A 15,169-nucleotide genomic window follows, 5' to 3' on the forward strand; every position below is an offset into this window, starting at 1 on the left:
GTAAGTATATTCGAATATTAACATGTAGCAACTCTTCTCATTACAATGTCAGATGACAGATTCTAAGTTCCGGAAATATACATTTAAAACGTTTATGGATTATTGCTTTTTACATTCTTAAGATATGTAACACATGATTCAGATCATAATTTCATAAATCATAACATAAGAATCAAGTCAGTTAATGATGATATATAAACATGTTACTACACTTCAGTGACTACATGTCACTTCCGAGCAACAGATTGTGTGTCCATAAGAAAAAAGGATATGTCATTAAATGTGATGAACTGCTTAACTTGTGTTGGGGTGATTAATAAAGTAAATGATTTTTCACGACACTTCCTTTTTAATAACTTGCAATCCATCTTGGCATTATGGTTTATCTGTTGATTGATTTTTGTTTAATTTTCAGAAAATTGCACTGCGCATGAAAAGCCTGAAAACTATTGACTGGCCAGATCGACGAAAGGAAAGGGTTTCAACTATACTTACCTTGGAAATGACTTCACTAGTTGTGAGTGATGAAGAAGATGCCAATTTATTGCTCTCTTACCCCTTTACTTGGGAATCTAAACTCAAGACGTCTGCACTGGACTCAACCACAATTTTCAACGCCACCACCAAAGCTAAGGCCAACAAGCTAAGACCAGGATGCGGCATCCAACCAGAATGACAGAGATATCCGCTGAAGGATGCCCAAGTGGGCTAGTAAATAGCTAATCGATCACATGAACGCAATTTTATCTGTGATCAATTAAAATTGAATTATTCTCAATGTAAAACTTTAATAGTTTTGATATTCTGATTGTATTTCAATTAATACAATTTTATTCAATCTTAATTTTTATCTATTTTCAAAGAGACCTTTATTTACTTTAAATACATTTTTTGTACTAACCTAAGTTCTTTATAGCATTTCATTTCATTGTTGTATTGTATTGCATGGTGTGTGTTATTATATGTTTAGCATTGACTGACTGGGGTGTGTTTTTCTGTGTCAGCGTAAGGAGGTGCAGGAGGAGTCAAGGGATGCAACTGTTATAGCATGTTTTTAGAAATATTTTTGTCATAAGTTACAAATGTTGATCTGTTATCTAGTGCTATATCTTTTTATTATTTATTAGATATATGTTTGATCCATATTTGTCTGAAAATAAAACAGTGAATCTTATTGTATCTTTTGTTTTTCTTTCTGTATACTCGATGATTGTACATAAACTCCTTATATTGTCTTTGCCAACCAGGAGTAACAAGAATGTTTTATGCAATGACACACATTGAATGACTCCTGTGACCCGAGTAAATGAAATGCTGTGGAAAGTTTTCTGGCAACAGAAACTCTGCGGAAACTATGTAGGTCAGTTTGTAACTGAAACTCTGTGGAAACCTGATGGAGTCCTGATAACTGAAACTCTGCGGAAACCTGATGGAGTCTTGGTGACTGAAACCCTGCGGAAACCTGATGGATCTCTAACTTAACTGAAACTCAACGGAAACTTGTTGGAGCATGGGTAACGGATACCGTGCGGAAACCCTTAGAAAGTGGGTAATTGAAAGTTTCCGTCATTGCGGAAACTCAGTGTAAAAAGAACGGAAACTCACTGGATTCTTGGTGGAAACTTAAGTTTCAGTCCACTTTCCATCAGGTTTCCGCACTGCGGAAACCAGGTTATTTTTGCTGTGTTACTTGGGATAAAGGATTAGTATTGTTCAAGGTTAGTAATATGTATTATTGCTAGCTAGTCTATATGTATATATGTAAGTAGACTTAGCTATGTTTAAAACACACTTTGATGTATTTAACATATTTATTGTTGGTATGGTATCGTCATGACAACATGGGTAGTACCTGAGTAGGGATAAAATATTCTGATCTGTTCTAACCTTCCTCTGTGAATCTTCCTGTGTGGATGTTCAGCGAGTGAATGTGTTATCTATTTGAATGGATTGTATTTATTTACAATGTGGCATAGTTACCTCACTGATCTTCACTGTAGTATTGTTTATGCAGGGGAATCAATTATGTGTCTGGTTGTCATTTATTTGTATTTATGTGTTCCTGTGCAGGTGAATACTGTCACTCAAGGTATAAGGCGGCTGCAAAGGGCAATTTACACCCCAGTATAACCCACAGGGTATGGATAATTTCACCACTGATTATTGTTCTTGGTATACATTGTAAATAGTATATCATGACAACTATGTACCTCTGATTTCATTTTATATCATTGGTACCACAATGTGGTAATTAGGTTTACTATTAAGAATGTGTAATATAATCCATAACCATATTTCTTCATGTTATGGTATGCCTCACGTACATGGGTTATCACCCTTGATAAACCATTTGTGTAGTCTAAATAATGATTTTATGTCTCTTATGACCGAAATAATCACCTGTATATGAAGGATGAACCATGTTTTTGAGATAGAACATTGATTTTTATAATATTGTCTTATTGTTATTGTACTGTGTTACAGGGTGTCAATACTGCTGTTGGAAATATTACCCTTTTATTTCAATTACAGGAGAGACCTGAGTTAATAATTTATCATTCTGTCTTTTTCTCAGTACCTTTTTCTAAGTATCTCTTTCATTGTCTTTTCCTCCCTCTGTTATGATTGAAGGATTACTGAAAGCCAGTATATTGTGTGATTTTTCTCTCCCTAACAAATATTTTAGGGGCTCTTTTTTGGGTTTTGCTCTTGAGCATTAAATGGGGAGTCATGATATATAATGATTGCATGAGAGCTTCTTCCTGTTTCATTAGTTCACTGTAAGGAGTTTTAGGTTTTCTCCCAACAGCTGTATGAGTGCGCGGAGTTATTAGTAACCACATGGTCTGCCATGTGCTCAGTGTTTTGCCTGGGCAGAGATACTTTTTTTTGTCAGAGAGACAAAGGCTAGAGAGGACTACTCTTCAGAACAAGTGTATGATATCATTCAGTCAATGAATCATCGTTATGAAACCTCCATCTTGCCTTTGTGTGTTTTCTCAACAAATATCTAACAAATTTTCTGAAGAGTAAAAGAGTTCCTGGTTTGATTGTTTGTTGATAACACGAAGTGAAGAAGAGAAGATGCTGGCAGTGAGAAAGCAGAGGAAAATCCTGAGGGGTAAAATGACTAGAACTATTAACAGATTGAGTGACTATATTGAGCTTAAAGTGCAGAATCCCAAACGGTTTGAGAGAGAGTTAGAGACTTTACGAGTTGACTTTAGTAATATCTGCATTGTGCATGGTGAACTTTATGAGTATGTGGAGGAACATGAGCATCCGAAACTTGATGAATGGGAATCTGAGCTGATTTCTGCCATGAATGAAACTGAAGATAAAGTTGAACATTATTTAGAATTGCAGAAGGGCCACACGCATGAGGATGTAGGGGGCAATATTCATTCTAAGGATGGACAGTTTAAAGACCAGATATCAGCAGCAGCTGTTGATACATCTCAAAACTTAGATGATTCTATTGAGTCAAGTGAAGAAAATCATGGTCCAACAAATATGGAAGACAACCATTCTGTGCCTGCAAGGGTTTCAGGCCCCAGTAATCTTATGCTTGGCAGTACACCCACCTCAGCAGATCAGACAGTTTTTGACAAATGGATTGTAGACCTAGTGGAGTTTGAAGAAACCAAATTTCCGAACATTCCTGACACAATGTCTATATCAGAAGCTTTGTATAAACTGGAGGCAGCAAAGGATATTCCTACAATCACTTTAAAGAAATTTGATGGAAACCCATTAGAGTATGTTGATTTTGTGGAGAGATTCAGAATTCATATCCATGAGAAAGCTCATTTGACAGATGATGTTAGGATGGCTCAGTTGTTAATGCACCTTCACGGAGATGCCAGCAGGGCAGTTAGTCCATTGGGATCCAGCGGGATCATGTATGCTACTGCATTGAAATTGTTAAAAGATCAGTTTGGTCATCCAAGTCTCATTGCGCGGAGTTTCATCAATAAACTTGTCAATGGATCAAAAATTGTGCCTAATAACAGAAACAGTTTGAAGGACTTGTCTCTTGACCTCATTGCATCTATTGCTACACTCAAACGGCTAAACTATTTTGCTGATGTGAATTCCAATGACATTCTGCGCAAAATTATTGCTCGATTACCCAGTCATCTCATCGACAAATGGAAGGTTGTTGCTGCCGACTTGAGAGAGAAGGGTGAAGTGCCTTCTGTTATTCACATCAGTGACTTTGTTAGGAAAAGGTTTAAGGCAGAATTTGATCCAGACTTTGGTGATATTGATAAGTCAAGAGGTGATTTAGCTAGGCCACAGAACAATTTTCCAAGGAAACCAGCTGTCAATTCACAACAACCTGCAGGGAGGTTCGAAAAGATTTGTCCTGTTTGTGGAAAAGATCATCGAGTCAGTGATTGCCCTGTTTTCAAAGACAGTCAAGTTACAGATAGAATTGAGCTTATTAAGAAACATCAACATGTTTGAACAAGGGGCACATTGCCCGTAGATGCCGATTTAAGAGGATATGTGGTGAAGGACACTGCATAAGAACACATCATAGACTTCTTCATACTGAACCTCCAAGTTCAAACAGTGTGACATCTGTTCTTGATTATCATTGTATGTTGCCAGTGGTGAGAGCCTTATTCAGAGCACCCAATGGTAGGATCTGCCAGGGAAATGTATTAATTGATGGGGGTGCTGGAACTACAATTATCCGGAAAGGCTTTTCTATAGCTTTAGGCCTGCAGGGTAAAGTTGAGTGTCTGGACATATCTGTGGTAGGAGGCGGAACTGTGAAACAAAGCAACAGCAGACGAGTGCATTGCAAGTTATCTTCCCTTGAAGGAGGAGAGGAGTTTGACATTGAAGCATTCGAACTGGATAATACTGTTGAGGATGTACCAAATCTGGACAAAGCCTGGCTGAAATCGTTTAGTTACTTACGGGACATTGAGTTTTCATGCAAAGGTGGTCCAATTGATCTTATTCTTGGAGTTCAGTACAGTCATATCCATGCAGATGAAGAAATACGTCAGGGATTGCCTTTTGAGCCTGTTGCTAAGAGATCAAAACTGGGATGGTATGTCATGGGAGCAGATACTGTGCAACGTGTGTCACCAGTGTGTGCAGTTCAGGTGATGCAGAAAGTTGATTTCCAGAAAATGTATGACTTTGAAACATTGGGTATTCAGGCTCCAAACTGCCAGTGTCCAAGAGAAATCTATTCATCTGAGGATAGGAAAGCTCTAGATATGCTTGCGTCTTCATGCCAGAGAATCGGGAACAGATATGAGATAGGTCTTCCCTGGAAGAGAGATCCACAGGAGTTGCCGAATAATTATTCAATGGCAGAGAAGAGACTGTATTCACTTGAGAGAGGTCTTCTTAAAAATGAAGCAAAGGCGTCACTATATAGTAAAGCCATCAGTGAATATGTGGAAAAGGGGTTTGCTGTTTGTCTTGAAGACAAGGATATCCACAGAGAATCTTTCCCAGTATATTATCTTCCTCATCATGGAGTTTATCGTCCGGACAAACCCAGTACACCATTGAGAGTAGTGTTTGACCCTGCCTCTGAATTTCAAGGAGTTTCGCTAAACTCTTTCCTGTACAGAGGACCTTGTATGATTGGGGACTTGTATGGTGTACTGATTCGCTTTCGTGAGGACTATACAGCTGTTGTTGGGGACATTTCGAAGATGTATCTTCAAATCTTGCTTCCAGAGAGTGATACTGACGTACACAGATACCTATGGCGTGATCTTGACACATCTCGTAAACCAGATGTTTACAAACTTTTGAGAGTGGCTTTTGGAGACAAGCCTTCTCCAAACATGGCTAGTTATGTCATGCTGCGTATTGCCAGTGAAAACAAAAACTCTCATCCTGATGGTGCTGTTATTCTAGAGAGAGATCGTTACATGGATGACTTGATTCATTCTTGCCCCAGTGATGATATCGCAGTTGAGAGAGTGCGCCAAGTTGATGATATCCTGGCAAGTGGAAGTTTCCAAATCAAGAAATGGTATTCATCTTCTGTTAATGTGCTGAACATACTGGAGCCAAACAGGGAGCATGACGGTAAAGAGAGCATCGATTTGGACAAGGAAGAAATCAAAACCCTTGGTGTTGTTTGGAAGCCAAAACACGATATCCTGACATTTTCGGTTAAAGATGTCCAGTTAGTCCAATTTACAAAGCGAAGTGTTTTGTCAAAGCTCTCGATGCTATATGGCCCGCTTGGTCTGGCTTCAGCAGTGACTATTCGGTCTCGAATTGCTTTGCAAGATGTTTGGAAGTCAAGGACTTTAGGCTGGGATCATCCAATGCCAGAGGACATGTCTCACTTGTGGCAAGAGTTGTTCACAAACTTGAACAAACTAAGTTGCGTGGAATTTCCAAGATGTTTGAAGCCAAATGATGTTATTTCTGGCAGTGAATTGCATGTGTTTGCAGATGCAAGTGTCCGAGCGTATGGTGCAGTGGCATACCAAAGATGGGAAACCTCAAGAGGGTATGAGGTGAGATTAGTTTCAGCTAAAGCCAAGGTTGCCCCACTTCATCATACGACAATACCAAGACTTGAGTTAATGGCTGCTCTTGTTGCTTCCAGATTGGCAAAGAGTTTAGTGTCAAATTTCAAAGAGCAACCAAGAGATGTGAAATTGTTTATTACTGGGTTCAGGCTGAATCGGTGAACTTCAAACAGTTTGTTGGTGTTAGAATAGCAGAAATCCAGTTCGTTTGGAAACCAGAGCAGTGGAGATTTGTTCCAAGTGACCAGAACCCAGCAGATGACCTTAGTAGAGGCATTTCAGTTGAAGAAATCAATGGCAGGTGGATGCATGGTCCTGACCTTTTGAGATTAGACTCTGAACAGTGGCCTAAAGACAGTGACAAAACCAAACTTGAAGAGAGTGCCCTTGAAAAGAGGAATTCCAAAGTAGTAACTTTCTGTGACACATCCTCACCAGTGATTGATCCTGAAAGATTTTCAAATTGGTCTCGTCTTGTTAGAGTGACAGGCTATTGTTTGAGGTTTATAGACAAATTACATGCAAAAGTCAGAGGTCAGGCATACAAACATCCGGGACCATGTTTACAGCCAGAGGAAATCAATGGAGCAGAAACTTACTGGGTTAAGTTTGCACAGCAATCTCTTGGAAACTGGAAAACAACGTTGACAGATCTAGCACCTTTTGAAAGGGATGGAGTTATTCGTGCTGGGGGAAGGCTTAGACAAACCTCATTGCAGTACGATCAGGTTCATCCAATCATATTACCAGCTAAGCATCAAATTGCTAAACTCATCATGAGAGATGTGCATGAGAAGTTGTGTCATGTAGGGCCAGAAAGGACTCTGAGTGAAAGTCGACGGAAATATTGGATCATTCGAGGGCGAAGCATGGCAAAGGGAATTGTGAAAAACTGTGTTACTTGTAAACTTCGTCAGCCAGTTCATCAGACTTTAATGTCAGATCTTCCAGCAGAAAGACTGTACCCATTTTTACCGCCTTTTACGGTAACAGGTGTGGACTTGTTTGGTCCATTCAAGTTGAAGTACGGCAGGAATAAGAGTATTAAAGCTTGGGGTGCTATTTTCTCCTGTGCATCAGTGAGAGCTATTCATCTGGAAATTGTTGCGGATTTGTCTACCCAAGCCTTTTTACAAGCCTTGAGACGGTTTGCAGCTCATCATGGTTGGCCACAGACTATAATATCTGATAATGGCACATCGTTCGTTGGCGCCAAACGAGAGTTGAAAGTTCTTCTCCAGGAAGGAAGGAAACAAATAGAAAAATTTGCAGTGTTGCACAAACTGAAATGGAAGTTTATTACACCACTTAGCCCACATCAAGGTGGACTATATGAAAGTTTGATAAAACAAGTAAAATGTGCTTTGCAGGTAGTGGTGGGTCAACAACTACTTTCTTGGGATGAAATGTCTACAGTGTTTGCAGAAGTGGAGTGTTTGGTAAATAGTAGACCACTTACTAAAATGAGCAGTGACCCAAATGATCTGCAGCCGATCACACCAAATAACTTCGTACTTGGTAGAGCGTCGACCGAGATTCCTCAGGGCCCCTTTCAGGAAATGACAAATCTGCAAAAGCGGTTCAAGTTTGTGCAGTGTTTGGTTCAACAGGTGTGGAAAAGGTTTCTCAGGGAGTATGTGCCGACCTTGATGAAGCGTGTTAAGTGGCAGGCCAAGGGGAGACAACTGCAAGTGGGAGATATGGTGCTGTTAGTGGATATTAACTCTCCAAGAGGGAAATGGGATCTTGCAAGAATTCTGGAGGTGTTTCCGGGGAAAGATGGCATTGTGAGAAATGTGAAAGTCAAAACTAGTTCTGGTGTTTATCAACGTTCAGTTCAGAAATGCTGTCTGATCCTAGAGGAGAATTCTTCTTCTCAGTAGTAATAGTGTTAATGGTGGACGTTATCGACGTTATCGTACTGTGACATTTCATTGACAATTTGAAGCTGAAGACATTGTGCTGACATTTTTGTTGTGTGGTGGAGGGTTGTTGGAAATATTACCCTTTTATTTCAATTACAGGAGAGACCTGAGTTAATAATTTATCATTCTGTCTTTTTCTCAGTACCTTTTTCTAAGTATCTCTTTCATTGTCTTTTCCTCCCTCTGTTATGATTGAAGGATTACTGAAAGCCAGTATATTGTGTGATTTTTCTCTCCCTAACAAATATTTTAGGGGCTCTTTTTTGGGTTTTGCTCTTGAGCATTAAATGGGGAGTCATGATATATAATGATTGCATGAGAGCTTCTTCCTGTTTCATTAGTTCACTGTAAGGAGTTTTAGGTTTTCTCCCAACAGCTGTATGAGTGCGCGGAGTTATTAGTAACCACATGGTCTGCCATGTGCTCAGTGTTTTGCCTGGGCAGAGATACTTTTTTTTGTCAGAGAGACAAAGGCTAGAGAGGACTACTCTTCAGAGCAAGTGTATGATATCATTCAGTCAATGAATCATCGTTATGAAACCTCCATCTTGCCTTTGTGTGTTTTCTCAACAAATATCTAACAACTGCTCTCCTGCAAATAAAACCTCACACCCGTACCCTGTGTCTGGATGTATACCATACCCAGCATAGCCCGGTTACATATACATATCGTACAATTCATATTCCTTGCACATACATAAGACAAAGAGTCATGAAATGGGGCGCCATCAAAGTTCCCAAACAGAACGTTTTGTATCTCAGGTCTGCAATATAGTGGCTGAGTTGTTACCTATAACCAATCGTATCAGGAGATATCAGTCACACAGGAAATGACAGGTGAAGGGGCGTGAGCTAAATTTTTTAAATGCACGTTTGGTCACAAAACTGCTTGGATGCAGATTGATTATTCGCTACAGAATTGACCAATCGGTATGCTGGATTTCAGCCTTGTCAAGTTCAGCTCTAACTATCATGAAAAAGTTTGTGTCTTGTGAACATACATAATCATAACGGTGCATGAAATGTACACACAAGACTATAAAGTATGAATATCCTAATTCAGGTACACGTACTATAGAATTCGAAAAGTGAAACGATACTGAATTATTATAATGTATAAACTTGCAGTTGAATCCCCCTAAATGTTTATGAAGATGGTCATGCCTATATTTACACTGAATGCAAACGAGGTTCAGAAGACTATAGATGTGCATATATGCATGAAAGTTACACAGAGGGCGTGACTCAAAACAGGTTGTCCGGTGATATAGCAGAACATTTTTTTCTTTTGCACTTGTCACGGGACAAACCTTTCAATAAGGGCGTAACTGGATATGCATTCTATCAGAAGCTCTATCAGAGACGTGTTCATTTACCTGTTTAAGCCCGTGGCATTGATTAGCAATTGTTATCAAAACTCCTTACATACTTCTTCTGATTAACACAAAAAGTATCCTCTCTCGTAAGAAATGCCAATCTTCGATCAGCACTACTAAACTGATTGAAATAATAGGTACGGTACGAATTTAAAAGGTGCAATGCACACGTGAGTCTCCAGCTGAATGAGAGGTGCTTTTCATTCCCGACCATACGCGGATCTCGCTGTGAGAAGCCAATTAATTTGCCGGACATGCGCGTCTCTCGCCCTCAATGAGTTAAAGAATCCAATATGCAAGTCCTGCTTATATATACACGCCAGCCCTCCACTTCTTCTGTCCATCCTTGGTACCAGTTGCATCTTGTACCCAGTTGGTGTCATTTCAGAACATTTAGCTTCATCACCACTCAGTGACAGCCAAGTTTCCGTGAGAAAAAGAATGTCAATATCAGAATCAAGAATGTAATCACAAATTTCCGTTGACTTGTTTTTACCGACTGGGCATTCCACAAACACACTTAAACATTGTTAGTTTTTGTCTCAGTTGTCTCAGTTGAGACAAAGATCAGATTCTAAACATTGCATTGAGATTTGCACTGTTTCACTACACTGCTGCTACAAACATCAGCTTGAATCTTGATTGGTCTTTGTTTTCTACAGTCACCTCGTCTCCCTCTCCTCGCAGGTTTTGTATTACTTGTGCCCAGTTCTCTGATGTGATGAAATAATCAGGGTCAAGCCATTGTCTCTTTGATTGGAGCTTGTGAATACAGAGGAGCTGGTCTTTGCTGGCTTACGTTCATGTTCAACCAGCTTGAGAGCCAGATTGGCTCACTGATTGGTGAACAACAGAGTGTCACTGTCTTGATATCAGAAACTTTGCAAACTTTCAATATTATTACAGTCAAAATCTGCATCTTAAAACAACTATTCCCTTCTTCAAATGCAGAAGTGTTTTCTTGGTAGCATTATTCATCAACTATCAGATTTCTCATGAACTTGTGAGAGATCAGATAACATGCCACCTACGAGGCGCTCAGTAGTGCTCTTGAAGCAAAGGTGTTGCCGTCCTAGTTGTGTAACAATTGGCAAGGCTATAGAAGGATGCAAATTTCTACAGAACCACGCAGAGCAAATAAAGTTCAATGAATGGCTAATACGACATCTTAAATATGTCAAAATCACATGTAGTTCTAAACTTCATGTTTCTTCACAAAGTCCTCATATAATTTAGACCAGGTATGGAACTGGTCCGCTTGTCATATGCGAAGCAGCAAATATTCTCATCGAGATATAAAAGTGCATTTCACATTCATTTTTATCTTCACTATGTCGTAAATTCCCGTTGACGAAATCTCTTTTTTCGTGATAAGATTATGTCTTAGTGCTTAAAAGTTTACAAAGCTCCTTTGCTGCTCAGTGGCCAAGATCTCTTCCGCGTCGGAAAAGTGGCTCTAAAAGTGTCAGATTATCAATGACGCGTTTGCTTGTTTGCGCTTGAGGCTATGAAAATGTTTCAAATGTAAAATTAAATACGAACTGTAAAAGGCGAGTTTCATGTTTATGGATGTTTTTAGCTGAAATTCGATAGTTCGTCTTTTAAACCAAATAAATTGTAAATGTCTCCCGCAGGAAGTTGAATTTTTGATACGATACCCATTAAATGGCTTTCATGTATATGTCCCAATGTGATACCAAATTATATTTGATCGAAACATAAATGTAATACATTTCATTCAACATTCCCATTAACGATTCGATGATTAAACTCGTAAAGCGAAAATGTTATGTCAAGCTGTCCATAACTCCGCCATGTTATTGCAAATCCATCCTCCAAAGTGCATCGTGCACGCTCCTCCCGCTAAGAGGGTGCCTCCCAAAATATTATGCACTGAATCTCGCTCACTTGTATAACCAGTACATTTACCAACACGCCTGACGACATATTAACACATAAATGAATATTTGTATTTAATAGTCAGAACCGTCCTCATACTGTACAACATAATACTTCGGTTGTGCAACATGAAATGCATTCGTGTAGGTTTGTTTGGCATACGCACCTGAGAGCTATGGTCCCGCATTAGAGCCACAGAAAAAATTACGTTTAATAGTCGAAGAAAATACTTCATCTGCATGTATATTGTATTGTTATTCAAACGGGGGTACTGTGGTCTGAAGGTAGAGGTTATTAGTTCAATATAGTCGGAACAAATACAGTATCGATGAATGAATATTTTTCTGTTGGGCAATTTTGTAGTCCATGGCTGAACATGAAAAGACGAAAAGGCCAAAATGCAACATTTCGACATCAACCAGTACTTCATTAGGGATACGCCAAGCACGAGAGTCAAATTATCGAGCCACTCATCAAGAACATCTCTATTACTCCTCAAATTATGGGTACGAACTCACACGCACGCACGCACGCACGCACGCACGCACGCACGCACACACACACATGCATCCACGGATGCATGCATGCATCCATACATACTATAGAGACCTAAAGCTTCCACATGTCATGGTCATAACACTTCATGCACAGACATCACGGATGCTGCTGCTTCAACACAGAGACCATGCGAATCGGTGCTAATATTTTTTATTTAAATAGAATAGACAATACATACAGAATGGCCATTTGCGTATAATGTTGAAAAGATGTGGTGACACCTGAGGGTTGATGACAAGAATGACACCTGTACACAAGTATATACAACCTGAAAGAATCATATTCCAAGAACATGAACATATCTCAGTAGTGATTACCAGCATGTAACATAAATCCAAGTAACATAAATCCAAATAAATTGTAAAAGTCTTCCGCAGGAAATACAATTTTTGATACGATAACCATTAACCATCGTTCGTGATGCAAGTTTTATGGTTTTACAGTATATAAGTACAAAAAATCGTTTTGTCTCTTTCCTAGGACATCAAACCCAGCCCTCATGCAGAAGGGCATGGAATCCTGGATGACTGAGGACGCATACATTCTGTACTGAGAACTACTGACAACGTCCTGTCAAGATTGAGTGTACTTTATACACAGAGTCATTGATAATGTCCTGCCAGACTGAGGGCACCCTGTGCACAGAATCATTCACAATGTCCTGAGGGTACCTTCTGCCACATTGAGAATATTATGTACTGTATGCTTCTCTCGAACCCAATATAGTCTATTATGCGCCTCTCTTTAGTAGCGGTACCCGAGCTGGTAGGCGGTAGGTAGTAGGCGAAGGATGACACTGCTACAAAGAAGCGTACATAAGACCGTATTACCCGAGGGAGAAGAGTACATCAGACCGTATTACTCGAGGGAGAAGAGTACATCAGACCGTATTACCCGAGGGAGAAGCGTACATCAGACCGTATTACCCGAGGGAGAAGAGTACATCAGACTGTATTACCCGAGGGAGAAGCGTACATCAGACTGTATTACCCGAGGGAGAAGCGTACATCAGACTGTATTACCCGAGGGAGAAGCATACAACGTATTTATCTTACCACCATGTTATCATGTTATTTCATTTTGGAAATAGCTACGCACTATATTTCATGTACACAAAAAAGCGTCTGGATGTCGACTTGATCTATAAAATCAGTGAAACCCTAACACTCAAAACTCCCATAAAAAATGGTTGTGTTTAGGTTGAGTGTGCAAACGATTCAAAGTATAAGTAGTTTAAATATAGCAGTGAAAGTCGGTAAAATCAATGTCGATATAACGGTTTTGGTGCACTGCATGTTATAGTTAACGATACAGGTTCTTGGTAGATATTATGGGATTCTACCCTGAGAGGGATGACACGGAAACTTGTCAACGCACCATTGATCAATGAAATGAAAGTATTATACATGAAGATAAGATAAAGAATCACTGACATGCTGTTCCGGGCGATTGTGGGTACATTGTTACCATCTGTACTCAGTGGCACTGGCAATGAGAGAATTACCACTGGTTGTTTCGTCTAACTCCAAATGACACTGCCATAAACCAAATACTGTACAAAATCTATAGCCGTAAGAGTCGCAGATTAAATAAATGTATGTCCCAGTCTTTGAAAAAAATATACTACAACGTTGTACCACAATCAATATAGGATTGTGAATGCTCGTAGGCCTCTAATGTTCAGGTGCTCTTCCTTTTGTCATTGCTACATTGTTTGAAAAGACTAATTCTACCAATAAAACAAGTATTCATTTCCTATTATGTGTACACGTTTTCTTTGCCTGTATTTTCTGCATATGTCCTCAAATGTACTCAGTCATGAGAGTGTATTCAGTAACCCCCCAAAACATGCACGTACTACAAGGAGGTGGCAGCAAAACTATTGCCGTGAAAGAAACACTTCCTGTCAAGGTGAGCAAAAACTGTACCTGAACCAGGCCATGTGTTATCACAGCATGGTCATCCTCTAGGGTTATATTTGTTAACATGAGGCAACAGAAAACAGGTGTACAAAGAATAGTGAGTCTGTTGAATGAGTTACTTTGGCTACACATATGCTCCTTTCAATATTGTGACTGAGATAGGCTTATGAATTGTTGTTAAAACACTTCACTGCTCAACCACTGTGGTTACACCAAGGGCAGGACCTGTGAAGACCTGCTTTACTTTCACCCAACTAAATTGATGAGACTTTGAAAAGAATGAAATGCGCTTGGATCAAAGCAGTTTTGAAATAGATTTCTTCAAGGCTATTTAACCTATGTCGGATAGCTACGGACCTCAACCTAATGGTACAAAGTTGACCCAATTACATTCAACCAAGCAATATGAAATTCTCTCTAATTAAAATGACTCAATGTCTCCATCTTCAAGTCCAGTAATTACAATGTCTAGACCTGGACTGTCAGTGGCGACTAACAAAAAGGCCTCATCCACTTCTTCAGATTATATAGGTGCGACTAAAAACATCTGGTAATTGCAGTTACGGCCCTGGTCTACACAGTGATAGGAGGAAGACTTCTAACATTTGCAAGTAGCTATTATAGTTACTATGGTGAAGCTCAACACCCCAATGCTCTGACCCTGACCCTAACCTTGATGAAGCCTCTGTGCACTTCTCTCTCCCTTCAGAATGAAGCCTTTGTTCTTGCAAACAAATATATCACACTTTGACTGACATCTGCAACTCAACTGTTAGCTAACTGCAAAAATGTGAACCACTCACAAGGCAAATCATGTTGTCATTGCTTGATTGTAAATTAAACATCAGTGACTGTGACTGAGTATGAACAAGTCACAAATCCAAAGGCAGGCATACAAAGTTATCCAGTCGACTAGGATTGTTCTTCTTTGTCAGTCACTATAACTGATTTAAGAACGAGCCTTA

At 39.5% G+C, this 15,169-nt stretch overlaps 1 protein-coding gene across 1 annotated transcript; it reads left to right on the forward strand.

Moving 5' to 3' along the window:
* The first annotated feature begins 3,084 nt into the window (after positions 1-3,084).
* LOC137277254 (uncharacterized) lies at positions 3,085-8,407 on the forward strand. Its single transcript, XM_067808914.1, has 4 exons — positions 3,085-4,282; positions 4,618-6,069; positions 6,445-6,509; positions 6,602-8,407. The coding sequence occupies exons 1-4, from the start codon at positions 3,085-3,087 to the stop codon at positions 8,405-8,407; spliced, it is 4,521 nt and encodes a 1,506-aa protein (XP_067665015.1).
* The last annotated feature ends 6,762 nt before the right edge of the window (positions 8,408-15,169 follow it).

Source organism: Haliotis asinina, chromosome 3 (assembly GCF_037392515.1).
Source record: "Haliotis asinina isolate JCU_RB_2024 chromosome 3, JCU_Hal_asi_v2, whole genome shotgun sequence".
In the NCBI taxonomy this organism is placed as follows: Eukaryota; Metazoa; Mollusca; class Gastropoda; order Lepetellida; family Haliotidae; genus Haliotis; species Haliotis asinina.